General features: G+C 37.5%; 2 protein-coding genes across 9 annotated transcripts in view; both read right to left on the bottom strand.

The window, feature by feature from the left end:
- The window catches only part of Nca (neurocalcin homolog), a 104999-nt gene that overhangs the window by 68622 nt on the left and 10421 nt on the right, over nucleotides 1-25956 (bottom strand). The window lies entirely within an intron of this gene.
- LOC137253980 (neuronal calcium sensor 2) overlaps nucleotides 1-25956 on the bottom strand; it is a 79527-nt gene that overhangs the window by 43149 nt on the left and 10422 nt on the right. The window contains exons 1-2 of one of the 8 annotated variants that reach the window (XM_067791598.1): nucleotides 17078-17102; nucleotides 3479-3630 (exon numbers count right to left, since the gene is read on the bottom strand). The exons of 2 other annotated variants lie outside the window; for them this stretch is intronic. In XM_067791598.1, coding sequence (XP_067647699.1) covers nucleotides 3479-3589 — 111 coding nt within the window. In that variant the 5' untranslated portion in view covers nucleotides 3590-3630; nucleotides 17078-17102. Of the gene's footprint in view, nucleotides 1-3478; nucleotides 3631-10008; nucleotides 10843-17077; nucleotides 17103-25956 lie in introns of those variants that run through there. 5 more of the 8 variants (XM_067791595.1, XM_067791594.1, XM_067791597.1 and 2 more) reach the window with 5 other exon arrangements.

A 25956-nucleotide genomic window follows, 5' to 3' on the forward strand; every position in this document is an offset into this window, starting at 1 on the left:
TCAGATGGCTTCATTTGACATTTTCACCTACACAAGGTGAGCACACCCAGTTTAAATCGATAATTGTGAATATTTTGTGGAATAAATCGCAAAAATCTATTGGTGGAGTCGAAAAGTTCAACTATCGCCCTTATTTGGAGCTTGGAAACCTCCGCGAGACAGTGGCACTGAAAATGCTGCACGCTTTCCCACGGATCGTAACACGTAATACGGGCCCAGGTACGAAAGAGCTGACTTATTCAGGGTCAAAAGAGTGTAAGTACATCCTTTATCATAGCAATCGGCCCACAAAATTGGCAGCTGAAATGGAACAACTCGACAAAAGCGCTAGCTGACACGAACGCACGGGGAAGTGGATTTTTACCTAATTCAATTCTTAACCGGCTATTGAATTTTTAAGAAACACCTTCACCGGTTCAAACATGAAGATAAACATATGCGACAACTGCGGAGGCGAAACACTAGAGGTCATGAGCCACGAATGCCCAAGGTCTTATAACTTCACATGTAGATTGCGCAGCATATTCGGGAAAGATTACACTCCCTTAATAATCGTGGATCATATGCTCCAAAGTGAAAAATCGAGGGAAGTGTGTGATGTCATCGCAGACTCAATGAGGTGGTTAGGAAGTCTCGAATGACTGCTTTTAAAAAGTAATTCAGAAAAAGAAAAAAATGTATTACAAAAAAAAAACAAAATTATAATTATTATACGTTTTGTACGTGTCAGCGCACACATGTATGTATGTTGTTAGCGAGGGCGCTAATAAACTGCCGAGCAGCTTTGGAAGACCCCAACAGAAGTAGACCCTAGTAGTCAACCCATCTCCCGACGAAATCCTTGGCGGTAGTATCAGAAGGAATATATATTGGACGGTGGGAGGTTTAGTGCGATTAAAGTCCCCACACTGAGTTTGAGGATTTCGATGCTTCCTTTGAAAACAAAAACCGAAAGTAGCGGAGAGGGAACAGGTACCCAATTTGATAAAATTTTTATCGAAAAAATTATTGTAAAGCAAATGATCGAAAGTATCATGAGCCGGAGACTTTATACCTTTTATGAATGGAGCTTGTCCTATTCGTAATATCCGAAGTATCGGCTGTATAATATATATAATATATAGAGAACACATGTACATAAGCTGTTTTCTTTTGATACATATCAAATAAATAATAGATCAGTAATCCTCAAAGTTTCACGTTTCTTGTTTTCTGCATGAGATGTGTAGCTATGGCCATGAATCATTTATCTGAACATAAGATTGAATGGAATATATACTGTAACGAATTTTGGGGAATTCCGCTTATTCCAAAGCCTTCCTTCTGATAACGAATCGCTAAACTGTTGAATAAATAACTCCAATATTCAATAATGCAAAATGGTCTTTATTAGACTACTTTGAGAGTACTCACAATAACACATACTTCACAACCAATAGCGTGCTTAAATCCAAACTGATTAGACATGCCTCAGCTTGCGCTGCTTTTATACTCTCGGTTTCTTCATTCATCCATTTCTCCTAAGGTCTAGTAATTTAGCGAACTTCATGCTTGGTTATCAGCTATATACATGCGTATTTCTAGTTTGTAGCCATATGGGTGTGTATATGTGAGTACTACTTCGGCTGAAAATTACATGTGTTTGTGCGTATCTCTCCGTTGGCTTGTATGTATGTGAGTAAATGATGATTTTGATTTTGACAAGAGTGGTAGCTTGTTTGTGGAAGCTTCTAGATGGTAAAATGGAGTGGAAATTACGAAAAGCTTCTCATCAGAACAATCGGTTGTATGGGTAAATATTATATATGTACATATACTACTCTACGATTTTTTCAGACAATACGTGGTGAAATTTGCATCTGGTACTGGCATCTGGTAAAATTTGAAGCTTGCATATCATAAATTGACAAAAAATTTTATAATTTTCGGAAAAGTCGGTTGTATGGAGGATATATGTTATAGAGTTCTGATCCGGCCGGTTCCGACAAATGACTAATCGGATATCTCAGAAGTTGAGGCACTAGTTATTAAAACGTTGGCGATAACAATTTTTTGAAAAAAAAAAAATATTTTTTGGGTTTTGGGGAGTGTTTTGGTCGAAAAATTGACACTTTCGCTATTTTTTTTTTCTCAGGCTCTTATTTTTTTGGGTTCGAAAAATCGATGGCGCGATGTCGGTTAATAAATCGACCCAGTCTAATGGTTATATCAAACCAGATCTGATCTCTTCTTTTTTAAGCACTTACTATTTCGAGATACGTGACAAACTTAATATACCATTTCATTTTCATGAAAGGTATAAAAATACGCAAACATATAACTATGGACACATTCTTCTATGTAAGGTCTTTATTGACTGGCCAGTTCAACCTAACCTAACGCAAACATCATCTTATATATTATCTCTAATTACTGTTTTTATGTACAGGTCCCTTTTCGCTCTTATTTGGAAACCAAATCTATAAATAAAGTTTTGGTTGTAAAGATGGAGATTCGGGCTATTAGCGAGCTTTCGGCAATTTTGGTCGTACTGCTTTTGTTTAGCTACAATTTGTTAAAACTAAAACATTGTGAGCACACAAAGAAATATATTTGTAATATGACACTAGTGTGAATATTTGATTAGAACCCACACTGCATTACCGGCAGTTGCTAACATTTGCCAGATGGCAGCGACGTTTATATATGTTTGATTGATAGAACAGCTGATTTCTGTTTATATTTGACATGAGACTTTTATATTTGTTGCGGAAGATGCGCACGGGTCCGGCTCGTATATATTATTTCTAATTGCTGTTTTTATGTACGGGTCCCTTTTGAGATCATATTTGGAATCCAAATCTATAAATAAAGTTTTGGTTGTAAAGGTGGAGATTCGGGCTATTAGCGAGCTTTGGGCAATTTTGGTCGTAGTGCTATATTTTATTAAAATAATTTATTAAAAATAAACGATTGTGAGCACAAAAAAAACCTATTTGTACTATGGCACTATTGTGAATATTTGCACTGCATTACCGGCAGTTGCTATTGTACGGTAGATAGCAGCGGAAGCTGTAATTTTTAATTCATTGACGGCAGTTGCTATTATACGCTAGATGGCAGCGCAAACTGTTATTAATAGAACAGCTGATTTCTGCTGATATTTGATAAGACTTTTATATTGGCCGCGCAAGATGCACACGGATCCAGCTCTTATATTATTAAAACTCGAGTGAGGTTTAATTTTTTTATTTGTATCTAAAATAATTTTTGTCCAACATTTTTGAAAAGTTCACGTAATAGTAAATGTCGGGTACCTTGCAGCAATAGAGAAGCAACTTTTTTAATGGCCCGTTTTGGATATAAAATACACGGCTTAAAATTGATGGAAAAAATCGATTAAATACGTGTTAAACCGCATCATCTTGTTTCAGTTAGCAGCAACAAGTGGCACACCCTAATGTATACAAATATACAATGATTTATTATATGCAATTACCTTGAATCCTTTATACCATTCCTTAATTGTGGCCTCATCGTAGCGTGTATGAGATTTTAAAAATTCCATATCCTCTTTCGTAAGACGATCTTTACTACTTAAGCACCCCATAATTTTATTTTGCTTTGTTTTCGGTATTACGAGCTTTGCCTCTATTTAAAAAGTAGTATAGATATATTGTATTTTTTTCTTATTTGTTTTACTTCGAGCACAACAAATACTGCGTGTAGTTTCTTTTTAGTACATTTTATTTAATTATTATTGTTATTATTATTATTCATAAATTCTATGTAACGAAGCGTTCAAACGCGTTAAGTTGCTGATAAATCTAAAGTATGTTTCATAATTATAAGTTCAATCACGAAATTTTGTTCTCAAAAATAAGGTGGGTAAATCAATTTGTAGAGGACTTCATATGACTGGATGAATACGCATAATAAGGTTATAGATGGATGTTTCTATGCATACTTTTATTTAATTTTATCCACTTAAGCGGGTGAGGAGGAAAGAAATTTTTTTTATGGAAGGTACCCAAACCTCTTTTTCAATTCTTCCCACTTTGTTTTACGAATATAATATCGATGTTGGGCATCTGCCTATCAAGTACGATTGCACTGGTATTAATACCCTGAGAGATATTTGAGTTTTCATAGACTATTTCCTACAGACAGATGTATTTCATTCAAATTGGCCAAACAGTGAGTCCAAAAACGGAGTTTAAAACTTGCGTATGGCGTATTTATATATAAATAAAAAAATAAAAAACTGAAGGCGCGAAAACCCTCGAAGAGATTAAAGACCGAGCTTCTCTTCCAATATGCATTTTGCTCCTTTTTTAATTTTTCCTACAAATTTGCGATACGGGACCTACATGTTTAAAGCCGACTTCAAAAGGCATTTGCACGGCAGATGAGTTTTGACTGAGAAGCTTTTCATGGCAGAAATACAGTCGAAGTATTTGCCAAATCACTGCCGAGGGGCGACTACGCTTTCTAATTGAAAAAACGTGTTTCTAAATGTTTTATGTTGCTTTGCCTGGGAATCGAGCAAACCATCATACCATATAGATATTTTTTAGCTTTGCAATACCGTGGTAAGGGGTGACACTTGATAAAATCGTTTATTTGATTAATAATTAATAAACATACGAAGAGATATTACTTTTAGTTACAAGTTTGAAAGAGTATGTTTCAAAAACTATGCGGCTGTAATCAGTTTTGTTGCATGAATACATATGTACATACATATGTGTGAGTGCTGGGATCTTTTACAGTTTCATCTAAGTCACCATAAATGGGATATGTGGTGCAATACGCTCGCTGAACGCGTGTTTGTACGTTTGATTCACAGCGAACAAACGCACAAACACTTTTTTTCATAAATAGCATTTTTGTTTAAACGATTTTATTTATATAATAAAGGAACCATCTTTTTTTTTTTTTTTGATGCAGCAGGAAATGTTTCAAAGTATAGTGTAAATAAGCATACAACTTTTTGCAAATCGGAGCTTTCTGTGCGTATTTAACGACTATATTTATTAATATGCATGAATATGTGTTTTAGTTAGTAGCATATGTTTTTGTTACATTCAGCTTTTTTCAGCTCATACCTAGAGTTTCATTTAAGGGATTAAAGAAAGCGCAGTTTTGGATGGAAGCGTTCCAAAACCAGCTTCAATTTATAGTAGGGTAATTGTGACTTTGGTTTAAACCCGGCCTTTTAATTCGTTATGTTGAAGAATTGGAGTAGTACAGCTAGATAGCTTTCTTCGTTAAAAAGTTTCCAAAGTCACTACTAATGAAGTACCAGCTACAACCATATGCCGTAAGGCATGCATTAGCGTGATGAATTCCTTTTCCAAGCAAAAGTCAAGTTCTAAACTGATACAAAAAATACATAATCTATTCTGATACTGTATATTCAGTTTGAAGACTTCGTACCCTTCCAGCTTTTTCGTGACTCGTTGTCTTACCTTTGTAAAATTTGTCTTTTTTGAGGGGTGAACAAAGACATCGCCAAAAACATGTTCCCTTGATACTATACTCAGTTCCTGAACATAACCATTTCCTGAATCTTCGCATACGATTTTAGGCAATAGGTATATCGTGGTTGGCTAGCCTTCGAGCATGGGAAAACAGCTGCCAGCAGAAGTTGCCTCTCAAGTAACAAACACTCGCCTTCGGGAATGCAATTTGTATCAGACAGAGTAGCAAAGCGTACATCGAAAGAAATGAAGCTAGTAAATTTAACAAATTAGGTTTGTTGTTATTGAATTAACAAACACTCAGTAAAATTGACCACGTTAATTCAACCCAGTTTTTTGTCAAGCAAACAAATTTGTTTAGTTATTTTAAGAGAAGGAAAATTGTTGGTCTCAAGTTAATAATATTCTATAAAAATTACAGATTCTCAATTAATCTAACTGATTTTTCTGTTAAAAGAACAAATGTCAATATTATGCAAATGCATCAGCTTATTTTAAAGAGAAACTTAAGCACACGGTGGTCACTACTTTGTTCTTATGGCTCTAATGCCACAGAGATATCTATCATACCAACAGGGATGATGAACTCGATGCCGCAATCAATGATGATGGAATTAATTTCCTTCCACCCGATTATGACGAAGCCTGAATGTCAATAACGAGATAACAAAACAACAAGGCCACAAGCGCTGATGGATTGCCTGCGGAGTTATTCAAATATGTCGACGAAGAGTTGGTAAGGCGTATGTATCAGCTGGTTTGTAAAATATGGTCGGACGAGTGCATGCCTAACGATTGGAATCTAAGTGTTCTTTGACCAGTCCACAAGAATGAGGATCCTGCAAACTGCGCCAACTAACGCGAAATCAGCTTCCATAACATCGCATATAATGTGCTGTCGACCGTCTTTTGCGAAAGACTGAAGCCTACCGTGAATCGCCTGATTAGATCTTATCAGTGCGGCTTCAGACATGGTAAATTTACCATCGGCCAGATTTTCACTATTTGCAAAATCTTTGTAAAATCCCAAGAAAAAAATTTATATACATCAACCCTTTGTCGATTTTAAAGCCGCCTTTGACAGCATGAAAAGGGCGGCTATATGTTAATTTGGTCTCCCCGCAAAACTTATACGGCTGTGCAAAATAACGCTGAGCAAAACCATCAGCTCAGAATTGGAAAGGACTTATCCGAGCCGTTCGAAACTAAAGGTCGAGTTGGACTCTCCCCCCCTCCCCCCTTCACACTTTGAAAATTAAAAAAAAATATAATAATAATAAAAGTTGTTCAAACAAAATTATTTTAGCAACTATTGAGCACATAATTTTGCACATAGCCAGTTTCGATTCTGTCATGATGTGAGAACTTGTTGCTCCATTTAGACTGAACTAACAAACAAACAAAATCAATATTTCATAGAGCTAATTCTATTAAAATCAATTTAATGATACAGTTACAAACTTTATTGCATATAATAAAATAATAGTTAAAATTAAAATAAAATAAAAAAATTGTAAGCACTTTCTTTATATAAATGGATAAAAATCAGCGAAAAATGTCTCCTTATATAAAGACATATTCTTGCTAAATTTCGATTTTTAAATTTTGACATAGAAATTGCAAAAATATTTATGAGAAGTAAAAATATAAAAGTGGAGCACACATTACTTGGATTGGAAAGTTGGTAGGAAAGGAGATATTATTAGTCAATCAATTTTTCTAAATATATCAGTCCCTGCCCCCCTAGCGAAACTTTTTGTATTGTGTCATCGGCTGTCATCGACCTCTGAATTAAGCTCTAAATTTTTACCCTCTAGCTCATCGAGAAGTTACTTAAAACCCGGTTTCAAATTTCCAAATTATTATCTAATTTTTTTGATCCGTGCGCCACCTAACGGAATTTTTTCCTCCGTTTGTTCCTTTGTCACGGTGTCTTAACCTGTCTCTGAGGTTTCATGTTTGTAGCTCAATGAGAAGTTACTTTAAAATCGATTTCAAAACACCAAATTTCCAAATTCTTATTTAAATATTTCGATCCGTGCGCCACCTAACGGAATTTTTTTCTCCTTTTCTTATATTTTCTCGGCCTCTTATCCTATCTGTGAAGTTTTACATTTGTAGCTCAATGGGAACTTACATAAAAATCAATCCCAAAATTCCCTCCGTTTCGTACGATTTTTCTAAATATCTCATCCCGTGCGCCCCCTAGCGAATCCTTTTGTATTGCGTCATTGGCTGTCATCGACCTCTGAATTAGTTTTGCAATTTTAAGTATCTAGCTAATCGAAAAGTTACTTAAAACCCGGTTTCAAATTTCCAAATTATTATCTAATTGTTTCGATCCGTGCTACACCTAATGGATTTTCCTCCTTTTGTTGCATTGTCACGGTGTTCTAACCAATGTGTAAAGTTTCGCGTTTGTAGCACAATGAGAAATTACTTAAAAATCGATTGCAAGATTTGTATGAAAAGCGGACAAACATTCAACCGACCTAATATAAAGGAAGTCAAAAACTAAAAAACACGCAAGTATGGTCCGTTTTAGTATTCACAATCCACTTAAATATTTGATGTTGATAGCACCGTAGCACAGAGGTTCGTGTCTCCGCTATTAAACACAACTCGTTTTGTAGCGAGTTATTTAACCGCTACCGCGAGTCTGCAATAATTGCCGCTGGATGGGTCTAACTCTCCTTTGCGCGCCTAGCCTAGAGAGTTAGAAACAAGAATACACACAAGCGAAGCTGATACAAGCGTGTTAAAGAAGTAAGGAAGGCTAAGTTCTGGTGTAACCGACCCTTATATACTCAGCTGAGAGCTTTGGAGACAAAATAAGGGAAAATCACATCGCAAATGAACCTAGGGTAACCTTGGAATGTGTTTATATGGCATGGATATCAAATGAAAGTTGTTAATGAGTATTTTAAAAGGGAGTGGGCCTTAGTTCTATAGTTGACGCCTTTTCGAGATATCGCCATAAACGTGGACCAGGGGTGACTCTAGAATGTGTTTGTACGATATGGGTATCAACTTAAAGGTATTAATGATGGTTTTAAAACGGAGCGGCCCTTAGTTGTATATGTGAAGCGTTTTCGAGATATCGACCAAAATGTGGACCAGGGTGACCCAGAACTTCATCTGTCGGGTACCGCTAATTTATTTAAATATGTAATACCACGAACAGTATTCCTGCCATGATTCCAAAGGCTTTTGATTTCTCTCTGCAGAATTTTTGAATTTTCTTCCACTTAATATGGTAGGTATCACACATATTTTACAAAGTTTTTTCCAAAGTTATATTTTGCGTCAAAAACCCAATCCAATCACCATGTTTCATCCCTTTTTTTGTATTTGGTAGAGAAGTATGGCATTTTTTTTTCATTTTTCGAAAATTTCGATATAGAAAAAGTGGGCGTGGTCATAGTCGGATTTCGCCCCTTTTTAGTACCAAGATAAAGTGAGTTCAGATAAGTTCGTGAACTAAGTTTAGTAAAGATATATCGAGTTTTGCTCAAGCTATCGTGTTACGGCCAAGAGGTATAAAAACTGGGCGTGGCTTCAACCGATTTCGCCCATTTTTACAGGAAACAGTTACCGGCATAGAAGCTATGCCCTTACCAAATTTCACAAGGATTGGTAAATTTTTGTTCGATTTATGGCATTAAAAGTATTCTAGACAAATTAAATGAAAAAGGGCGGAGCCACGCCCATTTTGAAATTTTCTTTTATTTTTGTGTTTTGTTGCACCATATCATTACTGGAGTTGAATGTTGACATAATTTACTTAAATACCGTAAAGATATTCAATTTTTTGTTAAAATTTTATTTAAAAAAAAAATATATAAAAAGTGGGCGTGCTCGTCATCCGATTTTGCTAATTTTTATTTAGCACACGTATAGCAATAGGAGTAACGTTCCTGTCAAATTTCATCATGATATCTTCAGCGACTGCCAAATTACAGCTTGCAAAACTTTTAAATTACCTTCTTTTAAAAGTAGGCGGTGCCACGCCCATTGTCCAAAATTTTACTAATTTTCAATTCTGCATCATAAGGTCAACCCACCTACCAAGTTTCATCGCTTTATCCGTCTTTGGTAATGAATTATCGCACTTTTTCGGTTTTTCGAAATTTTCGATTTCGAAAAAGTGGGCGTAGTTATTGTCGAATTCGTTCATTTTAAATAGCGATCTGAGATGAATGCCCAGGAATTTACATACCAAATTTCATTAAGATACCTCAAAATTTACTCAAGTTATCGTGTTTACGGACGGACGGACGGACGGACATGGCTAAATGAATTTCTTTTTTTGCTCAGATCATTTTGTTATATAGAAGTCTATATCTATCTCGATTAGTTTATGCCGTTACGGATTACCGATATGCGAACAAAACTAATATATACTCTGTGAGCTCTGCTCAGCTGAATATAAAAATAGACCGCAAATATTTCGAGCAACTGTTTGGTAAATTCTTCTAATCACCTACAAAAAGTTTAACCATCTTTAGTTTTACTATTTCGAACATATGAAAAGGTATTTACTGACCTTATAATTATGAAACGGACTTAATTAATGTGTATGTGTGCATGTATATGGGTAAGATACAATTATGTATGTGTTTGTGCGTGGCTACGTAGCGTTAGTGCTACTGAGCGTTGTTAGACAGAAGCTGACGATAAGTGTTGGCTATGGCTGGTGGATCCTGCCGTTGTTGCTTGCTGCTGCTGCTGTTTTTACTACGAAAAGCTTTCAGCTGTTCTTTTAAGAAGTTTTATTAACAATTTTCGTTTTTTTTTTGTATTCAAGTTGTGCTTTGCTATTTTTCTTACGTATCTGCTTTTTTGGTTAAGTTTTTTCTAACTTCGCACAACACAAATAAACTCCTTTCGAATTTTTTTGTCAACTAAAAACTACATTTAAATTGTGAGATCAACGACTTATGCCATTTAAAAATCGATATTTCATATTTTCTTCTTTATACGAGAGACGTAAGCAAGTATGTTATTCCATATTTTATTTTATTTAATATTTTTTCTTAAATCAAAACTCGCGTTTGGAATCAATGCAACAATCCGTCGAATTGAAATCGATTCATTTCATATGGGTGGAAAAACAAATTTCGTGTTAAAATAAATATATCTTCTGCTTTCCCTTTATATATATGTATGTGTATATGTATGTTTGCAGTTCTTTGTAACTTTGTTTGTTCAAATTTATTTTAGCTTAAATTTTTCATTGTAACTTTGATATTCCCGTTTTTCATCACTTTATCTATTACAGCATTTTTTAGTTATATTAAATATTTTAATGATTGTGAATGCAGTTAATAATTTTATTTCCCTTTTTTCATTGAAAATCTGTGTTGTGTATTGTATGAATGTCGCTACTAACAAAATGTAATGAGACCAGGCTGGGTGTAAATGGGCAGATTTTTTCGAGTTCGATATGGTACATGCGCAGTACTGAGGTCCTTTGAATTTAGGTATACACTGGCTTACTCGCTCGCTTGTCCATATAGCGCATATAACAGTAATACACATTAGTGATGTGTGTTTCCGCATGCTGAATGAAAAAGGTTCTGCTGTGTTCGATTTCAAATGGAAGAAGATTTATGGCCAAGTTTAGGTTAGCTGTAGAAAACTTCTGCTTTTTGTAGAGCCCCAACCATGTGTTGGACTTAGTATTCTGCATTACACGGATGGACGTGGAAACAGTATCCAATCGCATGCAATAAGCCACGCGCATCATAGAAAGCTGGTGTGATAACAAAGGATTGTCCATCAATTCTAACAAAACTTGAACGCGCCTTTTACACGGCGAAGAAAACTATCCATGCCAGAATGATCGCTGGGTGGCACCAGAAGCCCGATTTTCAATGGAAGCAAAATACCTAGCGGTTACACAGAACCCTCACGTGAAATTCTCATCTAGAAGCTAGATGCTACCTTAAACAAAGCAACAAAACAACCTTTTTGCCAAGAACAGCAAGATTAAAATTAACCAACTTCATCGACTAGTTTTTATTGGCATAACGGGTGCGTTGAGAATGCTCCCTGCTAATGCACTTAGTGCCTTAGTTAGAATACCTGCCTTACCTATTCTAATAGAGTAAGAGGCAACACTTGCTGCACTAAGGAGGCAGTAAACTGAATAAAGGTTGATGAAGACTATGGGACAAACAAACTGTGGGTTGTCGAGGCAGCAAGGGAATCAAAACCGGAAATACTACTAGGAAAAAACCGGCTATGATAAAACTACGACGTATTAGCGTAAAAGTACAAAATGAATACAAACCACCGATAAAACTGGCCAAAGGGGAAAATGCCAGGAAGTTGAGGTTGTTATTAATTGCGATCAGCTCCAGGATAATGTTTTCAATAGCAAGATTGATCTTTTGTGTGATATCACTTCATGAAGGGAAGCACTAGAGAAGGATTATGGGAATAAGGCAAGTATGCGAGCAGAATTTGACCAGAATGGCTACAAACCAGGTCGGGCTAACGTTGTGAAACATCAAATCGACACTAGTGATGCAAGGCTAATCCACTAAGCTCCTCATAGTGCTCCATTGGCCAAGCTAGAGGTTGTGAGCCAAATCATACATGAAATGAGCGACAGCGGCGCAATCGAAACATTAGTCAGTCCATGTAAAAAAGAAGTATGGAAGAATTTACGACACCCATGACTATATCTGGTACAAAATGGTTTTCCACACTGGAAGAAGGAAGACAAAGGGGAAAACAGTCCCCAGCGGGTTAAAGGGGCTTAGAGTATACCAGCTGCAGGTATCTCTGCCGTAAGACAATCTCGATAAACAGTTTGGCTTAGATTCAGGTTTAAGAGCATTGAATGAATTTGGGCTAGATGTCAAAACTTCGACGGGCTAAGGAACAGCTAATGCTGCCATTATTGTAGGCAGAAATTGGCGTAGTAAATTTATTAGGGCAACATTGACCTATAATGCGTTTTTAACACTTCAACCATCGTAGGAGTGCGGGTTCAAATCCCACTCCCGGGAGAAAAGGCTTTGAAGAGATTTAGAAGGTATAATCGAAACAGTTGTCGCCTTGTCCGTCCTGATGTCACGTTGTTTAAATTTTTCCCTAATATCATTTTCTTTACGTGTGTTTCTCACTCGATTCGATTGGCTATTTCATCTGCTTCGAAACTGCTTTCGAGCGAAATTGAATTTTTGATTTCAGAATCATTTAACTGGTTTTCTAAGTCCACATGTAGACAAAAGAGCTGCGCAATGATACTGTAACCCCTTAGTGTTGCTAGTATTCGTCACAATACATATATGCTGCGTTAAACGACGGAATCGACCCTTTGAAAATCGCATCCACACGAATGGGAACACTTCTTGTTTTTCTGCACTTATGTCAACAGGCATAAAATTAATTTCAATGATACCGTTATGTGTAATACCTAAATACATGGCAGTACTTTATTTTGTCTTCGATTTGAAGCTAGAAAAACTGACGACACTTTATCGAGACTTCAAAATACAAAAACAAGTTCTACCATGAGAAAGCCAGACCACTATTTCCCTAAAATTAGTGCGTTTGTCAAAAAACCCTATCGAAATACAAACTGGCTCGTTTGTTTTTAATGAACTAGGTTGTAATTTTCTTATATTTCGTTAGTTTTTTGAAATATAGTGTAACGAATTTTGGGAAATTCCGCTTATTTCAAACCTTCTGCTAACGTTCGAATCGCTGAACTGTCGAATAAATAACTCCAATATTCTGTATTGCAAAATGGTCTTTATTAGACTACTTTGCAATTATACTGCACTTCGCAACTAATAGCGTATTTAAATCAAACTGATTCGTCATTTCTCAGCTTTCGCTGCTTTTATACTCTCTGTTGCCTTGGCCGCATATTTCTACTAAGGTCTAGACGTATCGCCTTCTAGAACTGATGTATCTCCTGCTTGGTAATTGAGCTATATGCGCGTGTATGTGTGAGTAACAACTTCGGCTGATGACTACATGTGTGTGTGTGAGATATCTCTTCACTTCGAGCTGCTGGTTATGTGTGTGTGCATGTACATAAGTGTGACTGCTTCATGTTTTTGTTGTTGAGTGATTACTAACAGGCTAGTGTTGGCAACATTCGCCACAATAGTTTACACACTTACCCCACTATTGAAACCGTATTAGGAGGGAGGACGAAAAATATAAAGGGAAAATACAAGAAAAATACAGAGATAAAGTAGTGTCATAAGATATAAGGCCTATAGCACACACAAAATAAAACTAACGTAAGGAAGCCATGAGGTAGAATATAACTTTATTATAAGGCTTATGAACGAACAAAAATAAGGCTTACTTACATAAGGCCTTATTTAAATAAACTACTTGCTATATTAGGACCTTTTATATAAGGCTTATATATAGCCCAGCCAAAATCAGGCTTACATAAGCTGTTACAATAGCGAGGTTGAATAAGGATTAGTCCGTCACAGTATTACCCTATTATAAGTTTTATTGCACATATTAAATGGCTTGGACTTATAATAAGACACCATCTGACTTCAAATTCCTGTATACATTTTCTTAATAACGTATTTCAAAACTTCATTTAAGCGGGGGTCACTCATATTCCCTCCAAAAATTCGTTTGTCAGATGTCGTGTGGAGTCGGTGTAAAACACATACCAAAAACATGAAAAAGTGGTTCCCAGACAGTGTAGAGTTTACATCTTTCATGGGTTCTTTGAAAGGACAAAAAGTAGATTTCCTTATTAAAAATATTACGAAAATTTATAGACTACTAGCAGACCCGGTGACGATATTCTGTCCTAAATTTGGCCAATCTACATAAATTTTAATAAGCTTTTTCCGTCTAACTCAGCCCTCCCCCCACCCCTCTTCACTTTTTCCTGATCCTTTTATTCACTCCTCCCTCCATCTTTTTCGCTTCATCTATCTCCATATTCGTCTCATGCTATTTCTTTCTCAGTCTCCTTCTCTCTGTTCTCTTCTCTCACGTTCTTCTCATTCTTCTTCATCCCTTATTGCCTGTTCCAGAGAGTGGTATGTATTTTGTTCCAGTCCCAGTCCCAGCCCCACTCATTTCTCAGTCCCAGTCCTAGTTCTAATCCAAGTCCCAGTCCGTCTCTGGTCTACTTCCCGGAAAAAAGGATCGTAAATACTAATATAGGCAAATTTATCGAATAGGACGTATGTAAATAGGTATGTGGGTATTATTAATTCATGTCTCTATTTCGGCTTCGCATGCATATTTATCAGTTTTGCCAGGTTGATGCGACTAAATCGAATATCGCAATGAAAATTACTTTAGAGCTCTCAGCGACAGCTTTCATTTCATATTCATATTACCCACACATTCTAGGGGTATCCGGATCCACGTTTTGGCCTATATCTTGAGACCTTAGTCGCCAAGCGGTATAATATATTACTCTGTACTAAAGCACTCATCAACAGCTTTCATTTGATATCCATATTATATAAACACATTCTAGGGGTACCCGGGCCCACGTTTGAACAAAATCGACCGACGCATCTCTTCAAACACCGGCGACCAACTTACACACATTTTAGCCTTTCCTTTTATATATGTATATAGGTTTTTATTTTTCACACTTCACTATAATATTAAAACGAAATGCAGATATTCGTTGCTTTTGAAATTCGGATTAAGAATTGCACATGGAACAACAAAAGACTCTCCTGAATTTAAAAATATGTCTTAGTACTTCGCGGGCCCCCTCAGAAACCCAGGGTCCGGGGGTAATCCCCCCATTGCCCCCCCCCCCTCTCCGGGCCTGGTGATGTGCTATACTTGATATCATTCGCTATAATATTTTTTATTGATAAGCACGTTGTTTAAATAAACACCAACCAATTATGTACACGGAAGTATATCCGCACCACCTGAAAATATGAGTGCCGATGCGTATACGTAACAATTTGCAATAAAATAATATTGCGACTATAAACTGAGATATAACCTATCCTATATTTCAAGTTAGATCAAACTACACACGGGGTGCAAAACAAATTCAAAATCGGTTCAGTAGTTTAGAAGTCCATCGCGGACAAACAATGTGACACGTGATGGAAAATAATAATTTTTTTTTCGGAGTTGAAAAAGTCCTGGCCAAAAAATTTTCCTAGGTGAATATGTTTGAGTTCTCAGGTATCCCTATCATCCTTTTTATTTTTCGAATTTTTCCATAAAAGTCCACATATAAAAGTGTATTTTAATTTTTTTTTTTAATTTTTTATTTCGGATAAGCCGTTTCTTTGTTATCAACCCGGAATTTTATTTAGGCCTTACAAAATAAAACTCTGGATTTAACTTTTATTTCCGGACTTTTATTTTTAAATGTCCGAGTTTAACTAGTTCTATCAGACTAAGGTAATAAAAACCCGAAAATAATTTTTATCTTGATCCAAATATATTAAAAGTCCAAAATTAATAGTTTTGTAAGGAATTATATTATACAAGGAATAACAGTTTCCACCCCTGCTTTGCACTCAGGGCGAATCCATACCAGGTGGTGGCAAAGCAAATTCAACCAATTCGCCATGCAGAAGAATGTCAAGTCAAAAGAAAATTTTAATTGATTTCGATCTACATACATATTACATATTTAAGTACAAGGCGCTGTATGGAAAATAATATAGAAGAAGCAATCAGCTGTTGGGATAACAACACCTGGTACTGAATTCGCCTTGCTTTGTACTACAACATGTCAGTTAATCCAGAGAATTTTTACACATTTTCTCTGGTTAATGGGAATGAATGAACATTTTCTTTTGACTTGACATTCTTCTGCACGGCGAATTGGTTGAATTCGCTGTGCCACCACCCACCTGGTATGGATTCGCCTTCGTTTTCGTTTAACAATTCATTAAAGTTTATTTAACTAACAAATATATAAAAAGAAGGAAATAACTGATTTACTTTCAAATATTTTTACACGCAAGTGTATTTACTTTGTTTTCTATTTAATGCGGCTAGTTTGTGGAGGCGTATGTGACATGGTAGATATTAGCCGTGTTTTTTAACACGCGTATATCCGTTTACGCTTAAACTTTATATTGACTGCTAGTCGACAAACTATAAATACACCTCTGAAATTGCTGCGCATAAATTTTGTCCTACTAAATTTCAATACGCATTATACTCAGATGTAACTGAAATATGTGTCTTTGTTTCACCCTCTACACTAATTCTATGTATTCTATGTGTGTCCACAATTCATCGCAACTGATTCAGCTATATGTTATACCCTATGGCCATCAGAGCGTTGCGTCTCCGCTTTTCGGTACACCCTGTTGCTGTAGCTAGTTGTTTAACCACAGCCGTTAGATGGGTCTCCTAAGCATTATCTAAGCGAAGATAGGCGTTTTTTAACACGCGCAAACGAAACGTATACGCGCGTGTTAAAAAACACGGCTATTATATCTTGTATATTTTCATATGTATCTTTTTTATCTTAAATCAAAACAGAAAAGCGTCAGTTGACAAAACGTTTAGCACGAATACTCAGTATAAGTACATATGTATGTATATTTGCACAAGCAACATATATTTATATATACATACATACATTCATTCATATACAACTTTGTACATACATATTTATTTATTTGTTTTTATTTTTCTGTTTTTTTTTTTTTCACTTCATGTACATAGAACCCTACGCGCACATTCAACAAACTAAACTGAATGACATATTAAATGATTGCCTTAAAATCCAGCGGTTTCGTAAGGTTGTGACGTAGAAAAGTACGTACAGACATTTTTAATTAAAAATCAAACAATAAAGTTAATATAAAAATAATTTTGAACGCTTTTTTGATTGAGTTAAAAAAATGGAAATTTGGTTTCCTTTAGGAAAATTATTATTTTTTTTTATAATTCATGCCAGATATTTGTTTGCCTATGCTGCTGCTAAGTGCTCCTTGAATGTACGTAATGAATAACGAAATTCTTTGCCAAAATGTGTGTATGTATGTAAACATAAATTATTATTTTAGTTAGAAGCTTTTTGCATAGATAGACTCAGTGTGCTCGTAGCATTAGAGTATCTACGTTAGGGTCCTCATTTGCTTTGCGGAAAATTGTGGCAGTGCGACCTTTATTTAGATCTATTGTGCTCGACCTTTCAGCCTATTACTGTATGTGGAGGCTTTTAATGTATATAAGTACCTCTTCAAGCTCCATATCATGAACGGATTTATGTGGATTTACGGTGGCCACCGGTGCGATCGCCAGTGCTACTTAAACCAAAAGGTCGATTCAGCAAACGTCAGGATCTTCTTAGGTTCCAACTTAGCCAGATAACAAAGATATTCGAAGAAGGGAGATCCCAGAGATGTCTTCCTCTTGTGCAAAGCGCAGGACAATCGCATAAAAAATGCTTGACTGTTCTATCTTCGTCTTTGCAGCTCCTGCCAGTTAACATTATAGGAAGCACCTAGCCGTTGTGCATGTCTTCCGATTGCTATGTGGCCGGTTATAAGTCCAACCGCCAGAGATATGTCCCCCTTCCAAGAAGAAGGAGACTTCTTGTGTGTCTCGCGTCCCATTCAGGCCACACGAGCTTAGTGTTGTAACAGGATTCAAGATTTCTCCATCTCACACCCGCTTCCCTAAGGAAAATCCCTTTCAAAGTGAGTTTACAGGTAGCGAGCGGCATATGCCTCCTTGCAAGTTCGTCAGCCATCTCTCTTCCCGGTATATGCGAGTGTCCAGGCACCCATACCAGACTGAGGGAAGTTTGCTCAGCGATCTCGTTCAGAGACTTGCGGCACTGCTCACTATCCTGTACTAAAGTGACTTAAATTATGGATATTTTCTTTGGTTTATCTCATCAATCATTTAGTGGGCTTGCAATTCTCAACTAGTGAGTGAAATATTCTACAGACATAGTTTCAGTTGTAGTAGTTCATATTTCATACCCAAGTGCTCGCCCCCAATAAATACATACAAAGGTGTAAAAGGTGCTTTTAGCATCGTCTGTTCTTCTACAAGAACATATAAATTAAATAAGCAAATAAATTAACATACAGTTCACTAACAATAATATTATAAAAATTTTAGATAAGAATCACGCCAAGTAGATGGGGGAGTCTCTGCCTTGCCAGAGCGGCACAGTCCTAGAGAATGTGAACCGGCGTTTCATCCTCCAGCTCACAAAAGCGTTAGATTTGTGTATCGGACAGATTTAACTTACTTACGTGACATCGTACAATGCACACTCCACTCAGAAAAAAACACTTGCCTAAAATAAGGTAAAGATTTCCTAAACAATCTTTCTTTAAATTGAGGTAAATTTCAATGTAATGAGTAGGAACTTATTTCCCAACACATTTTTTAACTAATTTGAGGGAATAACAACTGCATTGAGACTCAATGCCTCGGGGCAGCTTGAGCGCATACCATGCGGCCATAGTAGTATAACACCATGAAATATTGGACTTGCGCTTCTAGGGGTCTCTTAGAGCCAAAATAGAGGTGGAAGGTTGGCTCATTGGCAATTAAATGGCAGACGAAGCACTACACGTGTAAACCGATAGTCTAAAAGTAATCGAAGAAGTCTGCGGTATATTGCGCAGATCTGCGAATAAACCAATCCTACAGGGTGCCAGATCTCTGTAGTGTTGGAAGCAGTTGGAACACTTGAAGATAATAGCTTAAACTGCAAGCGCGTCAATTTTACATTGAGCAGCAATTAAGGCTATAATCTCATATAGCAAAGCATCTAAAAGTGTGTTTTAAAGTGTAAGCAACCCCTGAAAAGAATCGAGATATGTAGAAATATACATTTATATTGGGTCCCTGGACATATGGGAATAGATGAAAATTAAAAAGCGCATGAGCTACCCTAACATGGCCGTCGCTCGATGCTTGTAGCGTAGACGTTCTAATCAGATTGAGCGGGATTAAAAGAAGGCAAGAGCTGTACATGAAAGAAAAAGCAGGAAAGGCGAGGAGCCAGACGATTTTGAAAGTTGTTAAAAATCAGCAGAAAAAATTGCAATACCGTCACGATCAGTAAGACGTAAGTGAAGCTGGAATTGGCCATAGGAGGAATTAGGCAGATACTTACATTACCAATAGAATATGTGACACACATATGGAACGAAATCATATACATCGTGTATTTTACGCATTTTATATACATATATATGCGCTCATAAAATATACGAGTATGTACATACATACATATGCGCATATGTTTCTTTTTTTTTGGAATTTATTATAATTTTGGAAGATATCCAAAAAAAAAATAAACTGCATTGCAGTAATTTTTTTATTATACTCAGCGTGCTTTGCACATAGAGTATATTAACTTTGATTGGATAACGGTTGGTTGTACAGGTATAAAGGAATCGAGATAGATATAGACTTCCATACATCAAAATCATCAGTATCGAAAAAAAAATTGATTGAGTCATGTCCGTCCGGCCGGCGTTAACACGATAACTTGAGTAAATATTGAGATATCTTCACCAAATTCGGTACACGAACTTATCTGGAATTAGATTGGTATTGAAAATGAGCGAAATCGGATGAGAACCACGCCCACTTTTTATATATATAACATTTTGGAAAACACAAAAAAAACTGATTATTTAGTAAATAATACACCCAGAATGTTTAAATTTGACGTGTGGACTGATATTGACTTGATAAAAACTAAAAAAAAATGTTTAAATGGGCGTGGCACCGCCCACTTGTGATAAAATAAATTTTACAAATATTATTAGTCATAAATCAAAAATCATTAAACCTATCGTAACAAAATTCGGCGGAGAGGTTGCCTTTACTATAAGGAATGCTTTGAAGAAAAATTAACGAAATCGGTTAAGGACCACGCCCACTTTTATATAAAAGATTTTTCAAAGAGTCGTGGACGAATAAAAGAAGCTATATCTTTGCAAAGAAGAGCTTTGTATCAATGTTATTTCATTTCTCAAGTGGATTTATAACAACAGGAAAAACTTCAAATTTTGAAAAATGGGCGTGGCACCGCCCCTTTTACGACTAAGCAATTTTCTATGTTTCGGGAGCCATAACTCGAAGAAAAATTAACATATCGTAATTAAATTGTGTACACATATTTTCCTTATAGCAGAAAATATTTCTAGTAAAAATTGACGGGATCGGTTAAAGACCACAGCAACTTAGATATAAAACAAGTTTAAAAGGGTCGTAGACTAGAATAATAAGCTATAACTTAGCAAAAAATAAGTTTAAATATATTTAAAATAGTTTTGAATCAATGATATTTCACTTATCAAGTTTTATTGTAAGAGGAAATGGGGAAACATTTTTTTTTAACGGGTGGTGCCACGTGTTATGTAGAAAAGTAATTTATCTGAAATGAAATGTACAATTGAAGCTCACGCTGAGTATATAATGTACGGTTACACCCGAACTTAGACACCTTTACTTGTTTATATTTTGTTGGAATAAAGACGGCGCTTACGCATCATATTTCTATTCAAAAAAAATTCAAATGCAGAATTTGGCAGTATTAAGAGTTATAGTTTTTTTTTACATTCATCTTGAAGCAACATATTGAGGCTCTTCTCTTTTTCGATTTCGGGCAACTTTTTCGGAATCGAAATGGATTGGTGTTCTGAATTTCGATTCCGACCAAACTTTATCGTTTTGAAAAGTTCGGCCTCTGAACAGTCGGATTGAAGAATAATAGGCAAAATAAACACAAATATTTACGTTGTTTGTCTCAGAAGTAAAAGTGTTAGCCGTGTTTTTTTTGCACGCGTATACGTTTACGTTTGCGCGTAAAAAAACGCTTATCCTCGCTTAGATAATGCTTAGGAGACCCATCTAGCGGCAGTGGTTAAACAACTAGCTACAGCACAGGGTGTACCGAAAAGCGGTGACACAACCCTCTGTTTTATGTTTGTGTATAACATATAGCTGAATCAGTTGCGATGAATTGTGTCCACGCACCATTTTAAGAGGTGATACATAGAATTAGTGTTGAGGTGAAACATAGACACATATTTCAGTTATATTTGAGTATAACGCCTATTGAAATGTAGTAGTACAAATTTTATGCCCAGCAATTTCAGAGGTGTATTTAAAGTTTGACGCTTAGCAGTCCATATAAAGTTTAAGCGTAAACGTCTATAGATGTAAAAAAAAAACACAGCTTTTATTGAACTATTTATTATATTTAAATACTGCCTAATAGTTAGCTCTTTTCATCATTTCTTGTTGGACGATGTGCATGAAAGAGGGCATTACTACTAAATGTCGGCTCCTCGCTCTCGTTCTTTATTTTACTTACTTAATTGGCGCTTAACCGTCTAAACGGTTATGGCCGTCCAACAAGGCGCGCCAGTCGCACCTTCGCTCCGCCAACCGGCGCCAATTGGTCACACCAAGGGAGTTTAAATCGTTTTCCACCTGGTCCTTCCAACGGAGTGGGGGCCGCCCTCTACCTCTGTTTCCATAGGCGGGTTCCGATAGAAACACTTTCTTGGCCGGAGCATCATCTTTCATTCGCATAACAGGCCTAGCCAGCGCAGCCGCTGCGTTTTAATTCGCTGGACTATGTTTTTTTTTTTACCCTCGGTCACACCTGAGGATATTATTGAGTATGTGATTAAACATACTTATCTAAATAAGCATCAACTGCAGTGTTTCAAGCTTGCTAAGGAGTCGGAGTTGATTAACCGTAAATATGTAAATATGTAAATTTTAAACTTGGTGTAGATGAATTGCACTTTGATAAAGTTCTGAAGCCTGAGTTGTGGCCAGTCAATGTGACGATCTGCCACTTCCGTTTTTTTTCAAAAGGACGCAAAACTACAACAGCGGACTTAGTACATAGTGTCAATCACATGCCATGCAAATATATCAACATCTTTTTTTCAAAATGTTTCTGGCCTTAGAAGCAAGACAGAAAATGTGCGCCTATTTAGTTCTTTATTGGAGTATGATGTATTTGTCATCATTGAGACTTGGCTGAATAGTAATTTCTTAGATGCTGAATTTTTTGATCCTAAGCTTTATCATGTTTTCCGTAAGGATAGAGATGCAACAAAGACTGGCCTAAATAGAGGAGGTGGTGTGCTGATTTTCGCCCGTGTCGGTCTCCAGGCCTCGCTTATTTCTTTAACTGTTAGTGACACGCTTCTTGATCAACTTTGTGTGCGGATTCATGGCTCTTTGGGTAAAGTGCTCATATGTGCTTCATACATTCCTCCGCCCAGCCCAGAAAGTATTTATAAGGCTCATGTAAATAGTATCTTAAATCTTAAGCGAAGTTTAGGAGAAACGCAGCTATGTGTACTGGGGGATTTTAATTTAAGTAATGTTAGCTGGATCTCTCTTGAAAACAATCTCTATTTAACTCCTACTAATATTAACAGCTCTTATGAATCGTATCTTATTGATAATTTTGGAGGGGTTGGTTTATCTCAAATTAATAGTTTCCTAATACAAGTGATGCTAAATTCATACAATATATCGGTGAGATACTTGACGAATATTACAGTGAAAGTGAAAATAACATCATAATTGGTGACTTTAATATAAAATAAATACACAGTCAACGTATTCCAACCAACTAACTCATACATTCGCGACAGAATCAATGAATCAGTAGGTAGGTAGGTTGAACTGGCCGGTCCATGAGGACCTCACATACACTGATTGAGTCCGTAGTGTTACCAGAAGTTTGTTTTAATGACCAAACTGAAAAACCCTATCAAAAACCAGGACCTATGTTATAAAATAACTCCGTCCTCTTGGCAAATACTAGAAGCTTCCTAGGACTTAAACCACTTGCTGCTTCTAGATCTGGCAGCTGTATCACTCCTAATAGCTGGAGTCTTAGCCTGGCAAGTGCAGGGCACGAGCACAGAACGTGCTCGATCGTTTCCTCCTCCAACCCGCACTTCCTACATCTGCTATCACTGACCAAGCCTAGTTTAAAGGCATGTGACGCCAGAAGGCAGTGTCCAGTCAGAATACCCGTCATGAGTCTACAGTCCTCTCTTACACATAATCTTCGACACTTTACAGCCCCGCGCTTGAACCCACGCCTTTCCCGCTTGGTCGATCATGTGCACCTCTCGCCTTGGCTTAATCTCGCCCAATCTAATTGGGACATCTACGGAGCAAGCTTCAAGGGATGCGCCCTTTTTAGCTAGTTCGTCCGCTTTTTCATTCCCATATGCCCTGGGACCCAATATATATGTATGCTTCTCCCTGTCCCGATTCTCTCCAGAGACTGCTTACACTCTAACACGCATTTAGATGCTGTGCTATGCGAGATTATTGCCTTAATTGCTGCTTGACTGTCAATATAAAAGTTAACACGGTTGCAGCTTAAGCTATTCTCTTCCAGGGTTTCTACTGCTTTGGTTACGGCTAATATTTCCACTTGGAAAACGCTACAGTAATCCGGCAGCCTGTAGGATCTGCTTATTTCCGGATCAGCGCAGTATACCGCAGACCCTACTCCTTCCACTACTTTGGAACCATCGGTGTACACATGTATCGCCTCGTCCGCCATTTGCGCACCCTTGCTCCAACCGTCCACCTCTATTGTGGCCTTAAGATCTCCCTCGAAGCGCAGATAGGGAATCATGTAGTATGTTCGTCTTGTGATTGATGACGCTATACTACTATGGCCATATGGTCGGCGCTCAAGCTGCCCCGAAGCACCGAGCCTGGTTGCGGTCGTTAACGCTTTGTTCTTTGCTACCAGATCTACAGGTGGGATGTGCAAAATGGCATACAGGCAGCCGTCGGGGTTGTTTTCAGGGCTCCCGTAATGCTAAGCATCGATAGTCTGCATACCCCCTCTAATTTTTTGAGGTATGTTGTTTTTTGTGTGGCTTTCCACCAAACAAGAACCATAGTATAGAATAGGGCTTACAATCGCTGTAAAAACCCAATGAGAAAGAGAGGGCGATAGGCCCCACGTACACCCCAGCATTCTTTTACATGCGTAGAGTGCCGTTGAGGCCTTCTTGACCCTCTCCTCCACGTTGAGCTTCCATGACAGCTTACTGTCTAGGATGATTCCTAAATATTTTGTGCAAGGTTTCTCCTGTAAGGTCACCCCTCCTAACTTAGGCCTGGTCCAATTTGGGACATTGTACCTCTTTCTAAACAAGAACATATCCGTCTTCTCCGCATTGACTTTCAACCCGACATTAGATGCCCAGGTATGAATATCGCGAAGCGCCCGATCCATCAAAGAACTAATCGTTGGAAGGCACTTTCCACTTATGACAATTGCAACGTCATCTGCGTAAGCCGTAAGTTTTACGGGTCCCTCATCGAATTGCCTGAGCAGTTTGTTGATGACCAGCGTCCACAGCAGAGGTGATAGCACCCCTCCCTGCGGCGTGCCCCTGTCCACTGATTTCGTGGCCTCGTACAATCCCCATTGTGATGTAATCTTTCTGCAATTTAACATGCAGCCGATCCATCTGATTAAGGCAGGATGTACTTTAATGTAATTAAGACCATCCATAATCGCCCATTTTGCAACATTATTGAAAGCCCCGGCAATGTCCAAGAAGACTCCTAGAGCATACTCCTTATATTCCAGGGATTTCTCTATGCTTATTACCACCCTATGCAATGCGGTGTCTACCGACTTGCCTTTGGTGTACGCATGCTGTGTTGTGGAGAGCAGCTTTTCATCCACGTTGGAATTTATGTACACATCTATCAGCCTCTCAAAGGTTTTGAGCAGAAATGATGTTAAGCTAATGGGTCTATAGTCTTTGGAATACATGTGACCGATCTTCCCCGCCTTTGGTAGAAAAGGTACACGAGCACTTCTCCAAGAGTGCGGTACATGATTCAGTCGTATGCACCCATTGAATATTATTTTAAGCCATTGCACGACCGCCCTACTTGAGACTTGTAGCATGGCCGGGAATATACCATTTGGGCCCGGCGATTTAAACTTAGAAAACGTCTTCACTGCCCACTCGATCTTGGTATCGGTCACCAAGCCCGGCACTACTAGCTCCGTGATCGAAGTGTGAGTGATGTCTGCTGGCTCCTCTAAACCGTCTCCCGATGGGAAATGTGCATCGAGAAGCACCTCAAGGGATTCCTAACTATTACGTGACCATTCCCCGTTCTCTTTCTTTATTAGTCCCTGGACTATGTTTCCCTTTGCTAGGACTTTTTTCAACCGTGCTGTTTCGCTGGAGCACTCTATGTCCGTACAGAAACTTTTCCATGAGTTTCTCTTCGCCCTGGTAATTTCACGCTTGTAGATCCTCAGTAGATCCCTGTACTCGTCCCGACACGCTTCGCTTTCCGCGGTCTTTGCGAGCTTAAACATTTCTTTAACCTGTCTTCTTAGAAGACTTAGCTCATTGCTCCACCATGGCGGCTTTGCTTTTCCTCTGAATATTCTTAGAGGGCAAGCTTTGTTATACGCAGTCATAAGCGTCCTTGTTAGGAATTCATTCGACTCCTCCAGTTCCTCTACATTAGC

Source organism: Eurosta solidaginis, chromosome 5 (assembly GCF_040869045.1).
Source record: "Eurosta solidaginis isolate ZX-2024a chromosome 5, ASM4086904v1, whole genome shotgun sequence".
Lineage (NCBI taxonomy): Eukaryota > Metazoa > Arthropoda > Insecta > Diptera > Tephritidae > Eurosta > Eurosta solidaginis.